Source organism: Diplotaxodon limnothrissa, linkage group LG19 (assembly GCF_057381915.1).
Source record: "Diplotaxodon limnothrissa isolate DT_005_m linkage group LG19, D_limnothrissa_male_GT1.1, whole genome shotgun sequence".
In the NCBI taxonomy this organism is placed as follows: domain Eukaryota; kingdom Metazoa; phylum Chordata; class Actinopteri; order Cichliformes; family Cichlidae; genus Diplotaxodon; species Diplotaxodon limnothrissa.
Window position 1 is genome coordinate 27119846 of NC_140614.1, and position 24344 is coordinate 27144189.

The window sequence follows — 24344 nt, forward strand, 5'->3', positions numbered from 1 at the left end:
TTTGTATCAGGTGTGTTGAGGATTTTGCACTTTCGCATGGCATTGGGAAAAAAAAAAGATTTGCAACTGCATTTTAATGTCCTTACAACCCCGTCCTCCATTTTAAAGGCTTGTACACGTGAGGATGAGAGCGGGCGAACAGGCATGCAACCTTACAAGCGCACAGCTCGGAGGATCATAGAGAGGCTAGCAAAGACTTTTTTTTGTCTTATCATACAGAAAAAATAAAAGGAGAAATAGACGAGCGATTATACAAAGAGACAAGCTGTCAGAGACAGACAGGCAGGAAGACAGAGAGACAGGCAAATAGACAGTGCTCGTCCCTACTTTGGTAATCTGATGGAGAGATTAGCAAGCAGGCAGCATTTGGGTCGGATTATCGAGTCATTAGAAAAGACTGATGCTCCAGAGCCTCTCTCATGTGTTAATGTGGCTTTACAGGTCCTCCCGGCAGTCTGTGCAGATTGTCTTGTATTGAGAGTATATATAGTAGATAGTCCTTCAATATGCAAATTCATAAATCTCACGCACCAGTTTCTGTATGTATGTATGTATTATTTACATCCCACCGGGATTATAATAGTCTTTATGAGTGATGTTCTAATTATTCAGAATATTTTAATTATCTTTTAAGAATGGCTCATAGTCAGAATTACACACGTTTTCTTTTTATTTGTATCTATTTTGTAAAGGTTGTAAAGGTAGCTCGTGCAATGCTTTAAATGTGTTTTAAAGCATGGTTGTGTTGGTACAAGAAAACAATATAAATCAAATTTCAAAATTGGAAATCTTTAGTTTTTTTATAATCTATATATTTTGAAATTTATCACCTGTAATTAGACTGTATTTATGTTAAAGTACCACAACATAGTTTCTTTTTTTTTAAATTGAAAACTTTATTTTTTAACTACACTGAGGCGTTAGTAAAAAGTCACTGAGAAAATGCATCTTCACTGTCCTTAAGTGTACTGCTAGGTAAGCTGTAGCATTTAGCACCATGTAGGTCAGTGGGGAAAATGGTGCTATATGGCCTTCTTGCACTTGCAAATCATATAGATGTGACGTTCAGTGATGATGGGATTTAAACAGGCTCAGGAAGGAGCCAGAGAGCTTATGAGTGTGTGGGTGTCTTTGCAAGGGAATACATGTATTTACAGTAGGTTATATGGATTTGGGGTATTTGCTCTCTAAATATCGGCAGTGACACACACAGCTCAGTTGTATGTGTATGTGTTTTGTTGTGTCAGGGGTCGGGGCAGCTGGGCTGTTCATTGACAGCTGATCAATGCTGCTGACGCTCTCTGTGTCAGTTGCGCTGATATGGTCGAGTGACTACAATATCAGTTTCAGTTTCACTAGAGTAGGCAATACAGCTGCTGATGAGTGTGTGTGTTTGGGTAATATTAGCTAGCCTTTTTTTAAAAAGAAAGAAAAAAGGAAAATTCCTCTCTGTCCAGACTCCTCATTTAGCTTGTGACCACTTCGCTACTTCACTTCCAGGTCGATCATACGCGCGTTCAGCCACTATCAAACAAACACACACGCATGCACGTGCAAACTCACACTATCTGATCTGCGTGTTCCCAAAAACCTTCCCTTTTGCTGCTGCCTCTGCATACAGCATGCCCCAGTTCCCCACCCCCATCCCTTTTTGTCAAATAAATTGCTATGTGACCTACTTCCCATTTTGCACCATTTCTCTCATGTTGAGATATTATTGTTTGAATGCGAGTGATTTGCTTTGGGGCATACAGTTTCAAAGAAATCGCAGTGTACAGTAAATCTTATGGGACAATCCATACTGTAAACTGTAATGAATATATATTTTAAAAAATATGAAAAAGTTAACATCACCATTGATTTTTTTTTTTCATGAATTGCAGTTTGGTGTTGTTGCAGTGTTGCACGTTCTTTTAATGTATAGGCAAACTTTTTTTTTTAAGGCTTTTGTTATTAAAATTGCTCTAGTATGATTTGTAATTAAAATACATGGTTCACATATTTCCCGATTAACACATACAATAATACTCATAGCCCTCATAATAGCAGGATGTCTTTGTGGTTGTCATAGACTAAAGAAATAAGGTAAATCAATTTTGCAGCCTAGTCAAGCAGAAAGCACAGTGGCAATTTCCAGTAATAACCATGGCTAATTCATTGGACCTCATTGCATTTATAAACCAGTTATGTCTGCAATAGTTGGCATCCAGTGTTTTCTTTGGAGTTGAGGTGGATTTATCAAATCACTTCACGATAAACGGGCTTTTGTAGCAAAGGGTTGAAAATCCAGAAAATTACAGATAGGCAGGTTAAACAGCAGCTGAGCTTTACTGACTTATTGTGTTTCGTTATTTTGCTTTAATTAAATTTTAATATATAATACTTCAAAAATAGCCTTTCATAATTTGTTTCAATTAAATCTTCTTTATAAATTGTACTCATTAACTCATTTATTCATATATCTTATATTTCTTGTTCATCGTTTTGAGCCTTACATTTAAATAGCTGTCTTCGTGAGAGTGTGTGTGTCCATTATTGTGACTTTCCATGTGTGTATATTTGTATATGTGTACCTTTTCCTGCATCTCAGTGTATCAGATCAAGGCTCCCTTGTGCCTTTGCCCAGCCATGAAGAGATGGCACCGGAGACCACACTGACCCTGATTTATTGGGATCAGAATCCACATGACAGCAATTAATTTACATCCATTAACCACATCGCTCGCTCTTTCTTTCGTGCTCTTTGTGGACGTTTGGCACTCTCGCACAATCGGTTTGAACATTTTTTCGCTTCTTCCACTTGCTCTAAGACTTTCTCCCATCTCAGCATGTTCTCTCCGCTTTAATCAGTCACTCTCACGCTACCGGTAGCTCCCACATTTCCCTCTTAGTGTACCGGGATTTCATATTCCTAATCCATTTAGCAGACCTTTAGCATCACTTTTGACCTAGGTCTCTACATAAACGATAATGCCATCAAGTTCATAGTATTTGTCTGTGAGTTTGTGCTAATATAGTGTGTATGAGGGAGATAGGGAGGGAGGGAGTGTGTTACTGCCCCCCGAAGAGCTGAGGAATCTCCTGTTTAATTGTATAAATAATCCCTGTAAATAATCATTATGTTACATATACTCACTCTTTTTAATAAATGAACACACATTGTGTAATCAGAAGGAATTAAACAGTGCTCAGTAAATTGTCTGATTATGATTAAACAAGGAATTTAACATTAACATTATAAGCTCAGCACCTTTTGTTCATTTGAGTGCATCCTTCATGCTGTTTTATCGTTAAAGCATCCAAGTTGTGCAGTTTATATGCTCAAGGGTGTTCCTCTCTTCCCCTTACATTAAGTCTCTTTATTGCTGTCCTACATCTGTCGCTGCTACCCTACCTCTTACTCGTCTTTTCTACCAGTATCTGTCTTCCAAATGCTTTTTGCTGGCCTTTCAACTCAAGACAGGAGACTTTGCTTGAGGGAGAATTTGCCATTTATTTTTGGAGACAAAAAAAAAAGGAAAGGGGCTTTAGTGCTTTGTATCTTTTCCCCTTTTTGTCTTCTTTTTCTACGCATCTTTGCTCTCAGCACCATTGTGGTGCCTCTTCATCCAACTCAGGCCTCCATGCCTTCACTTTGTCCTTGGGGTGAGAGGAACAGAAGAGCGTGGCTGGCTAAATGTGTGCGTGATTGGGACAGTACAGCAGAAGATGAATTCTCTACTGTCTCATTTATTTCCTTACCCTATATTGACAAGCACTCACGTGCAAACACATAGCAAGTCTTTTTAAAATAAGGCTGCTTCCTATGTATAGTCATGTATTACCGCATGCTCATATACACATACCCAAGCAAGCGTTTCGTTTTAGCATAGTGCGTGTGCAAAACTTGACACTTCTTGCCTAATTCAAAATTTATTCTGAAGGGAGAGACAATGAAAAAAAAATCCTTTTCTTGCATCTCTTAACCAGCATAGCTCGGGGACAGGTTCTACCAGTATCTGTTCAAGGATTGGCTCAGGATGTGGTGCGGGAGGAAAAGTTGCAGTTGGCAGCAGGCAGAAAGACACTGCAAAGGGAGCGGGGGTTCACAATAAAGGATTTTAAACCAAAGCCTCTTTGGTAAAGAGGAGGGAGGAAGGGAGGGAGGAAAGAATGGGGCTATGGGGGTGGTGGATAGAGACAGGATGACACCAGGTCCAGATTAACCCTAATCTCAGGCCTGGTGCTTTAGGTGAGGCTGAGCGACTGAAGGAAGCTATCCCATGCCAGGTGGTCATGAGGAGGTTAAAACTGGGAGAGGGTGGGGGGCACTGGGAGTATGAGGATGGGACTGGGTGTTGCTAGGGAAGGCGGGGAGAAAAGAGAGTGAGGGGGAAGCGACTGAAATGTAGGTATTTTGATATCTGCTTATCCTGGGCTTTTTTTTTCTTTTTCTTTTTTTAACCGATAAAACTAAAACCAAAAGTCCAAAATGACTGACCGTAAACAGAAACTGAGAAGATGTTATGGATTGAAGTGGGGGTTACAGAGCTAACAGAACAGCAGGGACTGTGGTGGTGGCTGCAGGGTGATTGGGTGGTTGGTGCATGGTGACAGTGGCACATGCCCTAGTGCATGGGATTAGAGGGACAGCCAGTAATCTGCTGTTTAGGCTGTATGTAGGGCAAGAGTAGCTTAGCCCAGCCACTCTTAGCATGGGTGAAGCACCGGTGTGAGAGGGAGAGGAAGTGGGCTGGTGTTACATAGCTACACTCAAATCACCCCTGGCTTTCTCTGTGCTTATCTCCCCCCCTTCCCACTTTATCCTTATATTTCTACACAGAGTTGGCTGATCAACTTTTTCATGACATCAATTTAAGGAGAAAAACTTTCTAATTTTTTTTTTTTTTTTTTTTTTTTGGGGGGGGGGGGGGGGGGGGGGTGTCATTCACTCATTTGCTTAGGCAAGTATGAGTACATCACAACACATTTCCATTTAACCCCTAATTATTAAAAACAAAACAAAGAAACAATGGAATAGTTACTCAAATGATCTTTTTTGTAAATCTTATAAAATGTTACAATTCCTATTACAATATTGTAATGTTAAATTGTCTATTTGGGAGGAAAATTGCTCTATAAAAATGTTTCTAAAAAAGGTTCTGCAAAAAAAAGGGACTTAAGTATGAATATGTGTGAGCCCGTGTTGTAGCCCTTCTGCCCCCAACCACAACAGTGGAAAAGCCCTTAATAAATACATTACATTTTACTGAGGGGAGAAAAAAAAATAAAGGTATAAATATAGAAAAATCTGATGGGTGCAGGTGCAAAAAAAATAAGTGCTCCCACTTACCATCACTTGAGAAGGATCTATTAAATATAAAATCTAGGCCTTAACAACCCCTTTAATACTCCATAACGTATTTAGTTGCAGTAGTGCTCCAGATTTACAACATAAGTATGTCTTAGACTACAAATGTTTTATAGTGAAGTAAAAATCAGTGGGCAAAATAAATCTAATTATTTGAACCACTGACAAAACAAATGCAAAACTCTCAATAAAATGATATGCTAGATGACTCTAAAGAGAGAGTACAAATTGGCCGACTATCTCTGCAGAAGCACGGCCACATCCTGACCGAGTTTACAGTATAGTGACTGTCAAATGAGAGGGAGAGAAAAATGCAACAAAAAAACGAGTGCATACAGTTTGTAATCACTGTTGAACAGGGACAGTTTAGACAGAGATGCACTTTCTCCTTCACTGTGGAAAGTTCTCATTGTTCTCGTTGTTTTCTGAGCTGACAGAACACACTCCACAGAAATTCCCTTTTATCTGTCAAGACTGAGAACATTTATGAATAAGAAAGCAATATTTTATTATTCATTGGCAATACCTCTTGGCTTCTGCATTTTCTGTTGCTCTGAAACACTGAAATTATTATAAAATCAAAATAAAAGTATTTTTGGTACTTGGATGTTGTGTGAGTGAGTTTTTAAGCAAAATTCAGGTAATTGGTGGGGCTGAACTATTCAATCGTTCAAGCTTCAAAGACTATGAATATTTTTCTTTTTTGGTCTTCTGTACACAGAAGTAATCCGAGTATCTTGGAGCTTTTTGTTTGTTTTTGTGTTTTTTGCTTGCACAAAATCAGATACTTGACAGCATCACAGTGATGAACATTTGTCACTTTCTTAAGACATTTTAACAAAATTTGCAATAGTTTAAAAATTAATGAGGAATAAAATTAAGTGATGGTTGCAATTATTACCTGCACAGTCAACATTAATAACAGACTTTTTATAATCCATGCACTTTTTGATGAATGACGAAGCATTCTGCAAACACAACGTCCAGATAAACAGAAACAACTTTTTGAGCTATTTTTATAATTTAGGTTACTGCCTTTGCCCTTGTGTCAGTGAAGTTCATTGAAATCAAAGAAAAGAAGAGAGCAATGAGTTTATACAGTCATGGTAAAAGGAAACGTCACCCCCTTTTTATTCTATTATTTTACATATCAGGCATGAAAAATAACTTGGTCTAAATTAAATGCTCTTAAATAACTGATCAACAGCAAGCGTGAGCACCTCGCTAAGAGCAGACGTTTTGGCAGTTAGCTCCCTGAGCCATTTCTATGTGTTAAAACAATGCCAAGGAGGAAAAACATGTGCAGTGATCTTAAGTAATCATTGTTGCCCATCAATCTGGGAACGTCATTTCCAAACAATTTAAAGTCCATCATTCCAATCTTCCTAGCAAATTTAACCCAAGGTCACGCTGTGAAATGCCAAAAATAAAAGGAAAACACCTCCTCTCTCTTTTTCCAACACAGCATATCAGCACAAATGCCTCATCCCAACTGTCAAGCACAGTGGTGGAGGGGTTATCATTTGGGTTTATTTGGTACCCACAGGAGAAGATCGCTTTGCAGTCAGTGAGTTTGACGAGTCCATGTGACTTTTGAATACATGAAAAACATGTGAGGCCATCTGTCGAACAGCTAAAGCTTGGCTGAAATCGGGTCATGGAACAAGGCAAGGATCCCAAGCACATCAGTAACTCTACAATGTAATGGCTGAAAATAAGAGAATCAAGGTGTTTCGATAGTGCAGGGAAAGTCCAGACCTCAACTTGTCTCACGTGCTGTGGCAGGACTTAAGTTTCACTGAACTTATAATATTGTAAAGAAAATTCTTATTAAGCTTGCAAATCATGGGTGTACTTTTCACATAGTTTCTGTATTTTGGCTTATTTTTACTAAATAAATAGTGACACTGTGCAATAGTTTGTAGTTTATTTGAGATTGTATTTGCCTTATTTTAAGGCCTGTTAAAGACTACATTATTAGTAGTAGTAGTAGTAGTATTATATCCTGATGCACAAAACCTTGCTTTCTTTTTACCAAAACTGTACTATTAAATCTAATATAACATGGACAAATATTATATTATCATCCATAGTAGCTGTCCATTATAGTGTATATTTACTTTCCTGTTGAAACAAGTGAAGAAAGGTACTGCCATGGCTCAGCCTTTCATGTCATTCAAACAGGCCCCCATCTCTTCTCCCTATTTTCCAATGAGCCAAGTGGTTTATGTCAAGTGAAGTCAAGCATGGGCCAGCATATGAATCAAAATTTGTCAAGTTCGTTTTTTCCCACTCTGCTGTATGAATTGATACAGCCTTACTTTTTAATATGAATCCCCGGAGAGCGCCATGTTGCTTTTAACTGACTGTAGGTTCAGCAGAGCAATCAAACCCTTTGTTTTTTCACACCATCCCACAATCCCACCTGCTTCGACGATACGATAGAGGGCCCTTTGAAAAGAACGAGGCGGCATGATTTATTATTCTAATTAGGTGAAGTGAGACTTTTGCAAAGCCACAATTACACTAAATCGCCAAAACAGTTTTCTGGTTGGCTGGCTCCTGTTCTGTTTAGATGTTAATCAGAGGCAGCTATTGAGTTGAGGTGCAAACTGCTTGTGAGTCACACTATTGCTTGGTAATATCTTCAACAAACACACAAACAATCAGATGTTTGGAGTCCTTTACTAAATTGCAAATAGGCTTTTTGTCTTATTAAATAAAATTGTGTAAACCAGGTATGCAAGCCTGCTTCCCAACCATGTCGCCATCTAACAGAAGGCTTAACATGCAATGATACCGAGTACTGCAGTGTTTAATTCCAGGTCATTTCATAATTTCTTTGATACTCACTCACATCTGCACATCTCTTTGCTCTCACTCACTGACAATCAAGCAGCTGCAAGCTGGCATGCTCACTAAATCCTCTGCTACTACACACGAGTCACACGCCAGACATATGCAGTCGCTCTCCGCATGCATATATGAGCACGACCTGCACTAGTGCCCATTATGGAGCACGCACACACTCATGCGCACAGGCCCTCATACATGTTTACGTGGATGTAAGCACTCAGGCACAAGCAAATCCAAGTGCAGGCACAACTGAGTACTGCACTCATGGAAAAAAAAACACTATGCATATTATTAGAAATTAATGTGTTGGCAGAATGAACATATATACTTTTACAGACTCAGACTGACACGCAGGAGGAAATTAACCCACAACACAGAGTCCTTTTAGATCCAATCCATTCCTGTGGTTCTCATCTTCCACCCCTTCTCCCCTTTCCACTTCCTACATTCCCTACAACACCCTGAAAACACCCCAATCATCCTGCATCAACAGGCATGTGAACCTTGTGCTTGGTTCATCTCCTTCTATCGCTCTCTTTCTCCCTCACTCCCTCTCTCCGCTGCCTCCTCTATTTTCATCCGTGTGCTTCCACTCTCCTAGCTTTCGGGTAATTACCTGGCATTTGCATTGCAAAGTCCCCAATGCCGCCCTCAGCTCCTCCGCAGGTGATTGAGCTTCATTTCCCCAGCAGGTAAGAGAGAGAAAGAGGAAGAGGGAGAGGAAAAGAGGATTGCGGCAGGGTGTGATGTTATTCTGGATTGCAGGATATAGGAACAATGCCCCAAATTCTTTGTTATTCTCATTGTCTGGTTCAGAGCGCACACAAAAAAATTTTTTTTAAGTTTCCGCACATAAATAATCACAGTCATTACTATCGCATCACCTGGTCTGGCTGTATTTGCAGTAAAACTCTGCTTTTTGACTGTTGCAGACTTGTAACTCTGAGTGACTTTTTTTAGACTAATAGTTTAAATAGTTTTGTGCCTTTGCCTTTTTCTGTGGGTTATAATTGCAAATCACACATCATATTAGTGCCAGTTAAAGACAGTGAAGGACACAATGATTGTTGTTGACTCCTGGGTGAACTTTCTCCCAAAGTAGGAGTTTTATCTGCCCAACAGTCCTAAACTAAAGATTTAGGACTTTTTGTTTAACAGACAAAACCAACAGATTCTAGAGTAGAAATTCTGGCACAATTAATTAGTTGTCCTTAGTTATCCATCAGCTGACCAATACTTTCAACTTTTCTTTACCTCTTAGTCTCTGTCTCTTTTGTCTGTTTCACAAAACTGAAATTATGTTCAGCTTTCAATCCAAGGCATCAGCTTTCATTGCTAATGAGATGTCAGATGATTGATAAGTATGCCTTTCTTGAAGACTTCAGACTGGAATTTGCGCCTTTTTAGTCATCGAATCATCATGAATGATGTCTCCAGACATAATATACGTGCACTAGTTGGGATTTTACATTCCCTCATCCAAGCATTTGTAAGTACACATTCTTCATTCTACATATTCTTCCATATGATTTTTCTAAAGAAAAATATAGGTGTCAGGTTTATAAGGCGGAAATAACCAAGAAGACCTGTGTTGTCCTCGGGATTCCCATATACTTGTTTGCCATTCACCTAGGGGTCATTTTTGACCCGAGGACAACACAAGGGTTTAAAGGGCATGACTTTTTCGATATTTTAGGATCGTTTATGTGGTCAGAGTTGTGTCCACGAAAACGTGGCCCATCTTCGTTTGCATTTCATTTATCCTGCAGGGCTTAGAGCCATTTTGTTAGATATTAACTGCGAGCTCTTAATGCTGTTTCTCATCAACGTTAACCACAAACGAGCATTACTTTATATAAAATACCACAAAGGGGAAATAACCTTCCATACATCTATATTCCAACCCGCTCCACCAGTAGCACCTCCTACAGAATGAGCGCTGATTACTGGCGAGTGCTCATTTACATGCTGGACGCCGTGGATATTTATTTAAATTTAATTTCTTTCCCGCACACGGTGCTGTGCAGGCTTTTGTGCCAAAGTCATATTAACCCCTTGACTAGTTAATATGCAGTGCACGGCGTTGCCCACGCGCGATGAATATTCATATTGATGGCGTTTTCGACGACGTCTCTCCATCCCTTTCTCCCTCCCCTTTATCCCGCTATGTAACGGAACGACGTGGCGCTATGGAGGCATGCCGGAAGACTCGGGCAACCTCACATTTACGCCCTCAAACACAAACACAGATCGTGTGGCTCCTCGTAGTTTACGTGTGCTTCGCTGTCGCTGAAACAATGAGCGATAAAACATTTGATAAAACTCAGATGCCGAGCAGAGAGGCCGCGCTGAAAGGAAGGGAGGAGAAAATGGTCGTGGCAGGTAAATATCGCACGGTGGTGAGTTTGTACCAAGATAACAGTTGGCACGGGGGTGACACCTGGTGCTCCAGGTTACCTGTGGCACACGCACACGAGTGACATCAGAACAGCTCGTGTGAAAAATAGTGACAGAAAACAGCGTCGTTGTTAAGAAATTTTAAGTTCAGAGCAAGCAAAGTAAGATGTGCAGTTGGTACTGCTTTATAAACTAATTATTAAGTGTATAGATAGTTGAAGTACACAAGTAAGTAGCTGAAGTATACAAGGATTAAGGTGACAGCTTCCAAACAGTCGAAGCCTCTGCTCCATCTGCAGAATACCTACCAGCTGAGAAACTTGTTCTGCTGTTATTTTCCACTCTTGGTAGGAGGTGCTGATGCCCTGCATGACCACAGGTTTGAACTCGTTCCATTCTGCAGAAAAATAGGGGCAGCACAAATGAAAACAGTATTTTTCAGATTATAGTTATCAAGGAAAACCCAGGTTTCAAGTGGGTGTTAGGTTTCGTTATTTAATTTTTATTTCTTTTTTCACTTGTAAGTCCTTGACTTCATCTTGGCACAACGTAGGTGTTGGACGTTTTGTTCAGGGATCAATCCAGCCATATTAAAGGTTGAGACATATCACAACAGACACACTGGTTTGTGTTAACTGAAGTTATATCCCTGCGCACTGCAGTGTGTGCAACTGATGGTAAGGGCTTGTGACTGTTTATCCCGGACATTATGGCTGTCTTATGACAGAAATTGAAAATATGATCAGATCCAGAATCACGTGAAAGTCTGTCTTGGTGGATTTTCAACAAGTAAATCTTCCTCCACTTTTGTAACTGACCAGACCTGTTGTGTTGTCAAAACTCTGCAGCACAGTGAAAAATAGAAAGGCTTTCAAAAGTCAGGCAAAAGGAAGAGTAAATATATATATATATATATTTACTCTTCTTCTTCTTTGCATGCAACTTATTAATTTTGTGAAGCTATTAGTTACTGTTTGATGAACACTTACTTACAGAAATGAATGCCAACACATTGCAATAACCCCAAGGTGACACTGAACATAGTTTAGCAAACCGTGCTGGTAAACAACAATGGTAAATGTAACATACACGCAATGGTCATTTGCTTTAAGATAACCTACTATACACACACACACACACACACACACACACACACACACACATATATATATATCATTTGTAATGTTTTGAGTGTTAAGAAAGTATTTTACAGACGCTATATAGATGTTGATAATGGTGGCAGTTTATATAGCAAGAGTTAGGCACCAGACATACATACACTACGATCATTATAGTAAGAGAAGATTATCAGATTTCGGGTTGATTGGTAGTCAAGAAAATTACTTAGGTTCAGGAAAAGCTCGGGGTTTGAATTAAACCACTTTCACAATGTTAACCACGTCTTAAAAAGCCTTCAGAAACCCCTGAAAGCGTACTTCTCCTGAAACTATATTTTTAGCTCATCCTGCCTGTGAACTTATTCCATGGCGGGGCATTTACAGTTCGTCCGTCCATCTACAATTCCTCAAGAATCGCTACTCCTCCTACAGTATTGGTCAGAATTTAATCAAACTTGCATGCGTTTATCACCTAATGGGTCCTCACCTAAATTGTGCTCAAGGTGAAAGTCATACTTGTCGTTTTACGGGCAATAACATGAATTGCGATGGATTGTGAGCCGGATGAGTTACAGTGTCATTGACGTTCTGGCTCCAGTCTTTTCTCCACCTGAGCTGTAAAACTCAGCACAGCATCCTGAACAGTCAGTTTTTCAGTGACGGTTTTGGAGCAGCATTAATTACGGTGGCGTAAGAACAACACCAACACATTGATTCATTCTCCATTTGGGTTTTTCCCATGGAAGCTCTAGTATACTACAACCCTTCCATCCAGGCAGACTATGTACCGCCATATATAGTTTTAGTTTTGTTTTCCAAGCATTGCACAGTAAGTGAAGAGGCCATTTTACGATGACTAGAATGGATGCAGTATTTGTTGCTTAATTTATGTTGAATTAAATGTGTTTGAGCTGCAGGTCAGAATTATTTACTCTTTAAATTACAGTTTTTATTGGGTGGAAATAAAAATGTTAGTATTTGCTGGACTTTTGACATCACACTATGGGTTGCTGATATGGATACGATGACTAAGTAAATTGTATCCACAGAACTCTTGTGTTAGCCTGACATTTTCACAACTGTGGAGATATAAATATGGAGGTTTGGAGCTTTTTTACCTGCCCTGACATTAACTTTTCAAACCAAGTACCTCAGGATACATTTGCTGTGATACTATTTAGTAGAGTTGGAAATAAAAGTTATTTAATGTCTTTTTTTTTTCTACAAAAATGATAATAATCAAGCATGCCAACACCTGCCTTAAATGTGTCCTGAAGACGGAGCCAGTCTGCTATCAGTCTGCGATTGAATGGGGTTAAGTTAGCAATTACATGCAACCTGTTTCTGCAGCAATTAACTGTGATAGGTCATAGAAAAATCACATAACTGTTGCTGTCTACATGGACAGAAACTAATATTTAACTATTACATTTGTGCTCAGCAACTTTCCCTTTGTTTGAGCGGTTTGGTCGAGTAACATTATCTCAAGATGGTGGTGCATGAGATCAGCCCTCGCGTTTGTTGTATTTCCATAGTAGTTTGATTTAATGAATAAAATGTCGATATTTGGTGTCACTGTACTGTATCTGTATTTTTCCCCTCACCCCTCTGTTTAGCCTGTTTAGTGAATTTGTGTGATGTAGTCTGTGGACAGTAATAAAATCTTTCAGTCAACAACAAAATCTGTAGTGGCAGCAAAAGCCTGTTGGGATATGTGGTGGGATTGTGTACAAATAGTTGTTGATTAAGTCAGGATAACACAAATCTGTTTGGATCAAGTCCTCAGCTCTGTTATAGCCATCCTGGCACAGAAAATGTCACATTTAAACAACTGAATGAAATCATTTTACTACTTTTTGCTGAACTGTTCGGAATATCATTCATTCTGTGAGTCAAACATCCCTGCCTCACCTCAGCTCGTCTTGTCGTTTCATTCACTTTTTCGTCTTATTAATTCGGGACCGCAAGGCCAGTATCAGTGTACCACCAAGGAGAATCGTGGTGTGATATGAACATAGATAGCTCTATCCACAAAGTGCATTGTGGGACCTGGGTGTGAGCGCATAGGATGAAGCCGTGCCGCAGCGTCCAGAGGTCCATCTGGGCATTATGCGCATGAAGGCTCCGCCCCGTCGTAAGTTCCTTCTCCGTCTGTTGAAGCAGCTCGGAGACACCGCATGGCAGAAATCTGTTCCTCCCCTTTCACCATGGGGGAGCAGTTTAGATGGGGTCGTTCAAGTGTGTGTATGTGTGTGTTGGAATAGCATGCTTCTGTGTTTGACGGTGTGAGCCATTAAGCATGAGTAATTTAAGGATTGCAAGAACGGTCTCCACATATGCCCTGTGCTGTCCCAGCCTCGTGTGTGTCCGAGTGCACGCACTTGCGTCCTGTCCACAATGAAGATCGCTAATTTTGAAAGCTACTTCTAGCCTTCCATTTAAAGAAGCACCCCGTTTCTTGTTCAGATGTCCTGTTGTCCTGTGTTCTCTCCCTTCCTTGCTCCAGTCTGTATAATGTACTCAGTGACCTTGGCGAGAATGATCCAGTGGCAGATTGCTACATGGTAGGGGCACAGTAGCTATTATTTTGAGTCAGTGCGGGATAGACTGCCAATATTTCTTCTAAACAGGATGGGGGAGGTCAGCTGACTAAAATCAATCTCTGCTACATGTTTCACTATAACTCTTAAAAGCAGCTTCATAGAGAAGATATATTTCTGGTGTTATACCTCTGTTGCTTCTCTTCCGTCTCTTGATGCCCTTGGGTTCCTAGTTTTGGAAAGAGCTTGGAGGGGGAGAAAGCATGCATGCGTTGAGTAAACATATAAATTAAGTATCCAAACAGAAGATAAATAAATGAGAGATTTGCTTATGGGCGGTCCTGCAGCTCACTGATTTTTACTAGAATGTCAGCGCAAGAACATAACCTGAAATCTGTCATTTGATTCTTGTATGGTTTCCATACCACAGTCAGTCAGTGAATTGGAGACCTTTACACTCTTCATGCATCTTGGTCAGTGCACTCTGGAGTAAACCCCTCTGTGACACTAGCTGTATAGAAAATCATTGGATTTGCTCTCATATATGTGTAGGGGGAGAATGAGCATTTTTCTTGGGCCACTTGGAGACTGTTTTATTTTTTTCCCATCACACCGGCTTGTGTTAGATTTACGAGCAGGCCCAAACAGGATGCTCCTCCATCTTTGAGGAAGGGGAATAGTGGAGCTGATGTAATAATCGCAATCTTTTTCCAACCCAGAATAGTGACTGTGTGAGGTGTATGTATGCATCACAATAACAAGTTGGGTTAGTTGTTTACAGGCCACAGCAGCAAAGTTTTCATTACTTACCTTTTAATGGTATTTTTTTTTATCCCCCCCTCCCCAATTTGTTCCACTCTTTCTCGCCCCTACCCACCCTCCCATTCAGCAGAGGAGTAGTTGGCAGCGGCATAAAGCATCAGCCTGCTCCGACGACTCGTGCCTGAGTCCCTGCCAACCTGTGTGAAGCTAGGAAGGGGAATAGGAAAGAGGGAGGGAAGGGGACGAAAGAGAGGAAAGCGATAGAATGGATTTTTTTTTTTTGGAAGGAAGTAAACAGAGCAGCCTGGAAATCAACCTTCCAATGCCAGTTTTGGCATCCAGGGATAGAACCTCTCCTGGGTCCCTGTGAGGAGGCAGGAGCGCTTGGACTTCAGTTTTACGGGTGAGAAACACGGGATCACGGGTAGAAGCGGAGGTTAACAAAGACTAAATACCCACTAAAACAAGTCAAACTGGGCTTTATTGTCCGCTAAACAACAGACAGATTGTTGTCCCCTTGACTGGTGGTAAGCTTGATTCAAGCAGAGTGGCAGGGTGTCCGGGTTTGATTTTTCTGGTTCTGGTCCAGCTGCCTACAACCGACATCCTAAAAGCAACAAAAGGTGACCAACGTATTCCGCTTCTGTCCTGCTGCACTGTATAGAAGGTGCAGTGCTTTTCAGATATCCGAGAAAACAAAGACACGCAAAAAAATTACGCCCATATCTCATCCAAGTTGGGAAAAAAAGCCTTTTCATGAATCCTTCCCCCATATTCAGCCTGTTTTCTCCTTTTGTAAGCCCAGTCAGTCACCCTCCCTGCTTGTTTTTTTTTTTTTTTTGTCGTCCTCTGTTCTTTCTTTTGCTGGCGTAGTGAGGGAGCGTAGTGAGGGTATTCAGTTCTTTCTCAGTGCCTGCGTGTGTTAGATGGGGTAATTCTGGCAGAGTGGGGTGTGGGCGCTGGTCTGGAGGGGGAGGGCGGGGGGTGCTGGACCAGGCACAGTGAAAGGAGCCAGCCTGGCACTGTCTGGACCTCTGCCAGATGCTCCCTGGGAGAAACACCCACTGCAGAGGTTGGTGTGCAGGTGATTGTGTGGCTGGTTGCGTGCATGCAGGCAGCCGCGCACATGTTTAGCAAGAAGGGAGTGAGGGATGATGGGAAGGTGGTGCGAGGAAGAGAGTGTGAAGTGAAGATGGAGAGCAGCTGACAGAGATGAGAGGGCGGGGAGATTTGGCTCTGAGTTTCCTTCTTTGGACAGTGCTGTGTCGGCATATTCTTGGCTAACTTTGTTTTTACCTCTCTCTCTCTCTTTTTTGTTTGTTTATTTGTTTGTGTGTTTGCTTTCTCCGTGTTCTCTTGGATGAAGTGCTTGGTCTTTTTATATAGCGCCCAAAGGCATGGTGGTCCGAAAGCCAAAAAGAATCCTTCACTGCCTCTCTGCTACCCTCATCTGTTGCTTCTCACTGGCTATTTACGCCTTTTATTGTTTTGGCAAGCTTGATCTCTCCTCCTCCCACTTCTCCTCCTTCTCTATCGCACACTCTTCTCCCTCTCACTCTCTCAGTTTCGCGCTCTCTTTCTCTCTCAGTCGTTTGGCAGCTACAGTACTTTTTATCGTCGTGGCCAGAAACAAAGGACAAGAGGGTGAGAGTGAGCGGAGGATAGAAACAATGCAAATTCACAGGGAAAAAACGGAAGATATCTAATGTTCTCACACCTCCTCAAGTCACCTCCATCGGATGAGAATATTTTGCCCGTACAGGCACTCATATACTTTGACTGGAGTTAACTGTGCTCGTGAACATGACCTAGCACTGCCAAACAACCTGCTGCTGAAAGACAGCACTGTCGCACAACAGGAGGGCAAGAAGAGACCGCCTTAGGGCATCCAGGCCCCCGTGACATTTTACTTCTTTGTGCTTGTGCAGTGTGCTACTCCACAGTAAAAAACAAACAGTTTTTTGTCAAGTAACAGAAGTGCCTTAGCACGCCAAGAAAGTATTATCAGCTCAAGTGTACTCTTTTATTGTGTAGTCTTCCAAACACTTAATCTTAAGGGCCCAAGCATTCAGAAACTGTTTCTTTTCTGTGCTCTGCTGTCTGGGTTCGGAACGATTTCTGGAAGCCTAAACTGAAGGTAGCTGCTGTTCTTTGGCCTTTTGTCGCAGAGGGATATCATCCCATCTAGGAAATGAACTATTATGTCCGTATCAGATTAGAGATTGTTTTTATTCAGGTCAGTGTTGCACATAACATTTCTGAGCAGCCAGAAAGTAATCGCACATTGAACTCAGCGCAAGCGTCCATTATTGGGATGTGCCTAAGCTCTTAGTGTACCCCGTGGCCTGTTTATCTGTAGACTAATATTAGTGGTTGCAGTACAAACCAGCCTTGCTTAGTGGAGATTTGCACGCTAAGTCACCTCAGTCTTCTTAAACCCTAATCCCCCTCACACATCTGCGAGCTACACACTCACACACACACTTCCTTTTTAGCACTCTAATTCCACTCAGCACAGTTGGCAGTAGAGTGCTACCTCTCAGCACTCCAGTTTGTTTTACTTATTGGGTATTTTTAACATGATGAAGATTAGGGTGGCATTGAGTCTACTTGCAGTGCTCTTCCCCACATGTGAGGTTATACAGGCTCACGCCCTTGAAGTGTAGTCATCTTTTTTGCTTTGTGGACGCCCAGTGGTGTCGAGCTGCACACTAAACACGCTTTCATTCCACATAAAGTGAAGTAAGAGGGAGAGAGATCAGACAGAACTGCTGCTTTGTGTTTAATTGTGTGTATTGAGGAGAGGACAGCAGGGATAGAATAGCAGTCAAAGCTGTGTAATCCCTTAAATGTCTTTCCTGCACAGAAGCCTCTGGCTTTGATTTGCTGGCCCGGGGCAGCCTGTAAAGACTTGTGAGGCCAAATCGAGGCGCCTAATAGGCCTCTTTGCTCTCGTATTGTAATTTGTACTTGTCATGAATCGCTGTGCGGCAGGCAAGAGTTGGACCCAAAGTGCAGGACTCACAGACTCAGGGAGGTGAACTCAAAACTCAGCTTTATTTGCTGGCAGGGAACAAACATACAAACTAATCTAAACTGGGAACTTGGAAAACTCACAGAGAGACACACAGGGAGATCCACACAGCATGAGGGACGACGCGACACTGACTCAGAGAAAGACGGGGTTTAATGAGACACAGAAGGAGGGCACAGCTGGGAGAAATCAGGACTGACGAGACAAGCAAAGCAGGACGCATTCACATGAGACACGGACCATCAAAGTAAAACAGGAAGTATCACACAGAGACGCGAACTTGACACAGTGGAGACAGCAACTAAGAAATACAGAGACATAAACCATAAGGCAGAGGTCTAAGAACCAAAATACACAGGGAAATACTCAGCTGGGAACACAAGAGACTAGACTAGAGAGAGTAACAAAAAACCAACCATGAGAACATAATGCACAATGCAGTGACAGAAAACAAGAAACTCAAACATGCAAAGACACACAATTACACAGAACAGAGGGGACACAGAGAGACATGAAGGGCAAGGGATCAAAACTAGAAGCCATAGAATAAATCACACACAAGTACAATAATACAAAAATCACAAAGAACTAAAAACGCTGGGTCAGGAGACCCAGGACCGTGACAGTACTGTTGCAACACTGTGTTATGGTCTGAAGCCATATTTGCACACTGTTTCTCTTCACAGACAAGCATGCAGTCAATGGGAATCCAACTGTGGAGCCTTTCCCAGAAGGGATGGAGACCATCATGTTTGGTGAGACTGCACAATCACACTTTTGAAAAATCAGAAATAAACCAATATGGCATCCTCTTTTACCAGTTTGTGGTTAGTAACACATTTTGGCGAGAAGCTGGTTTTACTGTAGCGCTGAAGCAGGGGCGATTCATGCATTTGTTTGTGCGCATCCAGGAATGGGCTGTTTCTGGGGAGCCGAGAAACTTTTCTGGCGACTTCCGGGAGTCTTCTCCACACAAGTGGGCTATGCAAGTGGCTTCACACCAAACCCCACTTACGAAGAGGTCTGCTCAGGTACTGCGCTTTTACGCATTTGTGTAATTATACCTGCACTTTGATTTATAATAACCGATCATGCTACCTTCCCCTGAGCAGGACATTTTACTGTTACATCTATGGCCAAAATAAAACAGATAAACAGCTGGAAAGGTTGCTTTAAGTAAAGCTATCTCTTCCTCTTGCTCCTTCCCTTCATCTGCAGTCAACTACTCAGAATGCACCGCTCCAGATGGGCTGCACCCACCCGTCCCCACCCCCCCATGACCTACTTGTAAGGATTGGGCTCTGTACTGTGCTGTACTGCGGCGTTTTTGCCAACAGAGGTTACTGTGTATGAAGCGCCATAGATTGGGCTTCTTTCCCTGAGAGTTTGATTTGGCGAACGTGCCGGAGATGAAGGCATAAATCCTGAGTATTTGCAGTCGGAGGCTTTGAAAATGTTTGGCTACCTGTCTGAATCCCTCTAAATTAGTCTCTCAGCGGTCCTCATCATGACAGTCGAAAAGATTTATGTAGGCAGTTGATGTATATATTCAAGAGAATATGTTAGATTTTACTCTCCTTTTCCCTCCCTTGTGTTTTAGGAGATATGAGTGTTAGTTTGAGGCTTCTCCATCACTCCATACTGGCATAATGTCTAGGTGAAGGCACAGCATGTGTAAAGGAAGGGAAAGATGCTCTGGGCTTAGTTGGCAGATTTTCTGAGCAGAGCCCTTCATAGAATTTCTATGTTTCTATCTGTTCTCCTCCCAGTCCTGCTTTCTGTCAGTTTCCCAGCAACACGATGGTCAGCTATGGAGGAAGATGGAGATGGAGACAGATGACAGAAAAAGAGAGACTGAGTGACGAAGCAAGTGGGGAAATGGGTAAAATAAACTTTTGAGGAAAAAAAGTGTGAGAAAGAATGGTTACCTGTCCATCGGCTGAGAGAGTGCAGGCGTCGCTCCATTGGCCATGACGGAGCAGAACACTGCGACGGCATGAGACCGAGGAGCTGTCAACACAGCCAAGGCAGGACAGACAGACAGACAGAAAGAAGGGGTTGATGGAACTGTCAGAAGAGCCAGGGAGGGATAGAAGGACAGGCTGGATGCTCTGACAGACAGAAATAGAAGAGGTTGAGGTGCAGTCAGATTCGACAGACACAGACAGACAGCTGGGAGTGATGAGAAAATGATGTTATTATCAATGAGCATATTTGAACTAATTTGTAAAACAGTCCATTGCACGAGATGTTTGCGATACAGAATCAAAGGCTAATGCTGATACCTTTCAGTTCTACCGTGCTGCATGAAGATGAATCCAGTCCTCCAACCATAACAGTCAGATAGACTGCTGATCATATCAATGGATTTTTAAAAATCTCTCATTAGTTTGTTATTTTCTGCCAAACCTTAGTAAACTAACAAGTGGTAAAATTGGTTACAAAAAAAGGTTGGTGATTGTTATTAGAACAAAAAAAACCCATAAATTCCAGACTCCATTGTTTTGCTTATATCCTCACAGCGACACAGCACCACTACACGACTTCCATGTTTTCCACTTTAGTTCAGTTTATATCTTACAGATAGAGTTAATGGAGGCCATGTGTAGATCTCTAAGGTATAGGCCGTAAATTCTATTTCAGTGCAGGATCTGAACTATTAATATCACAACCACTATAATAAATAGGAGTGGAAGAAAGGAGAAAGACTGTGACTGTTTATATAGTCTTTCATACACTTTTGATTTGGGTTGGAAGGTCAGTTGTGTTTTGTGATTAAATATAGGACTTTTCTATAAGGAACCACTGTGATTATGTTGTGTCATTCACTGTGACTTGGAGCAGTGAGCAGAAAGTTTGCAGTAAATATGGCTTTGCTATAGGGCCATTACTGCAATAGAGAGTGTGTGTTTTATTGCTTCATGCTGTTTTGGCTCTGGATGATTGCTACTGGCATAAGAAACTTGTAAGAGAAATGTCAGAAGGCAGTAGCCCCAATGTGAAGTTATATTTTTCAAGAATGCATTCTTCAGCACAGGCGTAGCTTCTGAGTGCATTCATATAGCCACTGTGGGTGAAATAACAATAATTATACTTAAGACTCTTGTTTGCTCACTGAAGGTAATTCCAAGTATTTCTGTGGATTTCCAAAGCTTTTTCACTCATTGCTGTTTATAACAGCAGATAACAATTAAACTAAAAAGGCCAACGGGATGCCATGTTGGGCTTTGAGGTATTTTTCACCCAGAGGGCTGTTCACCTTGCTGAAGGGTCCTTCAGCCAAAAATTGAATCTCTAGCAGCTTTAGTGTTGCTGGCCTTTTCCACTTTCACCCCTTTCATGTGCGACAACCCTGAAGAGTCATACCACAGTCATATTATTTCAGATCTTAACAGCTATTTTTGCTCCAGCTGAATTTCTACCATTTTTGTTGAGTTGCTCACAGCATGACTGCCAGTCTGCAACCACACTCACTGTTCTGTGTTTGCAGAATGTTTGCAATCCCACAGAGTTAGAGGTTTTATACAGGTAATACATATTAAATATGCCAAGTCCAGTATTATGCATAGTCTCGAGCCACCCCTCATTTCTTTATATTTTGCTAATATATTTAGCTAACTGTGTTACACCAGATAAATGACATCTGAAAGTGATGTCATTAAGAAATAATCCAGACCTGACCTAACACAGGACCCAAGAGATGCATCTGGCCCATCAGCTGATCCACCAGCTGTTCACTGAAGTCATAAGAAATGATTTCAGGGTGAGGGTGGCTGTTAAGAATTCAGTTCAATTCAATTCAGTTTTATTTATACAGCACCAAACCCCAACAACAGTCACCTCAAGGCACTTTATATAGTAACGTAGACCCTACAATAATACATACAGAGAGAAACCCAACAATGATAAGATCCCCAATGAGCAAGCACTTTGGCGACTGTGGGAAGGAAAAACTCCCTTTTAACAGGAAGAAACCTCCAGCAGAACCAGGCTCAGGGAGGGGAAGCCTGCTGCAACAGAGAGTATTTAAAGCATTTTTTAAAGTATTTAAAGGTCTTTTGAGACGATTATTGCAAATTTGCAATTTTTGGTTTAAATTGTCGTGTAACTGAGATCCAACAGTTAGTGTCTTCAGCCATCTATAAAACACAGTGGAGGATCTGTCATAGTGGTGTTGAGGATCGTATCATAATTGATGGAATAATGAATGCAGAAAACTGCCATCAGATTTTTATCCACTATGCAGTGCCATCTGGAAAGCATCTGAAAGCAGTGGCTCCATTTTCCAGCATGATAATGATCCCAAACACACTGCCAATGCATTTAAAGCATACCTGGATAGAAAAACACACAGAAAGCTTGACTAAGAGAGTTCAGACTGTGTTGAAGAATAAAGGTGGTCATATGAAATACTGTCTTTCAAGCTCCTATATACTGTACTTCTATGAGTATTTGCACATTTCATTAAATAGCTCCACCTGTTTCCAATTTTCCTTGCAAAATATAAACACTTGAGGAGTTTTGCTGCACAATATGCTTATATATTACAATCTAAATCTAAAAATATGCTTAAAGTTTCTAGCATCACCTTTTTTTTCAGAAATTAGTTAATACACACTCCTTGACTTTGGTAACAACAGTTTAAATAAACGAACTCCTCCATTTTCATTTGGCACACCATGTTCCTCTGAGCATCATTTAGAAAAGAGAAAGTTGGTTTCAAACCAGATGCATGAATTTGGCAGACATTCATCTATTATCTGCAATGCACCTGATAAATCTTTCTGTGTGGGCATCTTTTGTGTGTGTGCTGTATACTGTACTTACAGTTTCTTCTGAAGCAGTTCCAAGCTGACACCTCTGTCTTTATGTTTAGAAGAAAAATGTGTTTGCAAAGGGGTGCTTGGCGTTTGAGATTACCTTTTCTGCTCTAAATGTGTTTCCCGTTGCGGATGCACCTACATGTGAGACTTAAAGCAGCTCCTACTTTGTGAATGCCTGCAGGCAGCTTGTTGAAGCTTCGGGGTCCTGGCAGCTGCAGACAGGAGTGAGTGCTTTTGGCAACCTCCACCATAAACCCCAACATTGACTGCTTTCTCTCTTGCTCTCTCTTTCTATCTGAATCTCTCTTTCTGCCACTTTCTCTCTCCCCATTGTGCCATGAGCAATGGCTGACTGTCTTCTACCTGTGGCACCTGAACTCACTGCACAAGCATCCCACTCATGAGCTCTCCTTTGCAGTTTTCAGTAGGCAATTGTTTTAAATTTAATCAGCTGTTACAGTATGTCCAGTGTTTGTGGTGAAATGTAGGAGAACAGAGTGAAATAAGGAGAACCTGGATCGAGTGGACATCATAAGAGGGGATGTCGTGTCACTTTACTTAGATTAATGCAAATTTGTGCTTCTCCACTAGGTCTGACAGGTCACACCGAGGTGGTGAGAGTGGTGTTCTCCCCCCAAGACATCAGCCTTGAAGAACTGCTTAAACACTTTTGGGAGAAGCACGATCCAACACAAGGTAGCAGCGCACACATACACTCACAGACAAACCCCAAAGTTGCCCTCAAATAAGTCCTCTCCCAAGGGGCACAGGGTGTATTAGAGCAGAAGGATGATGCCCAGACGTGTGCCTGTGTGTGTGTGTGTTGTGGTGGGGGGAGGTCTCATGGGTGTAAGTCAACGCCAGACAGTGTTAATGTGTCTGAGATCCAGCCATCCATGGAGAGACCCACCAGTGCGGTGCATGTTCAAGCTCCCGAAAACCTCACTGAGCATGTGCGTCTTTCTTACTTTATTATATGTATACCAGCCTTTTGTCGTTCACTACACATATTGGATTCTGGGTGACGCAATGATGATACTAAATTCGCTCATTTCTAGGTTGAATAACGTCTTTGGATTTTTATGTTATTGTGCTCACTTGTGCTTCATCCGTGGGTTTAGTCCCTTAACGACATATCTGAAGTAGTCAGTGACAGGAAGCTGGTGACTGTTCAGAAACTTTGGAGCGACGTCGTAACAGCTCGCTTAACTAATTCAGATGCTTCACTTGTGATCGCTATTCCATCGCACTTGCACAGCATCGACAAGGACCACATCCCCCAAAAGCCATATCTCTTCTTTTCTTCAAGTCTGTTGCTCTCTTGTTTTCTGTGCTCACTGGAGGAGGTGATGTAAGAACATTAATGCACCGGGAGGATATGTAGAGGGTGTGTGCATCTATGTGTGTGTGAGAGACAGAAAGGACAGGCAAAGAGGTACTGTGCTCACTTATATTGAATGTAGG

General features: G+C 41.5%; 1 protein-coding gene across 1 annotated transcript in view; it reads left to right on the top strand.

Moving 5' to 3' along the window:
* Positions 1–10395: 10395 nt before the first annotated feature.
* The window catches only part of msrab (methionine sulfoxide reductase Ab), a 42663-nt gene continuing 28714 nt past the window's right edge, over positions 10396–24344 (top strand). Inside the window, exons 1-4 of the mRNA XM_085342393.1 lie at positions 10396–10588; positions 18744–18812; positions 18969–19088; positions 23472–23576. Coding sequence (XP_085198519.1) covers positions 10396–10588; positions 18744–18812; positions 18969–19088; positions 23472–23576 — 487 coding nt within the window. The remainder of the gene's footprint in view (positions 10589–18743; positions 18813–18968; positions 19089–23471; positions 23577–24344) is intronic.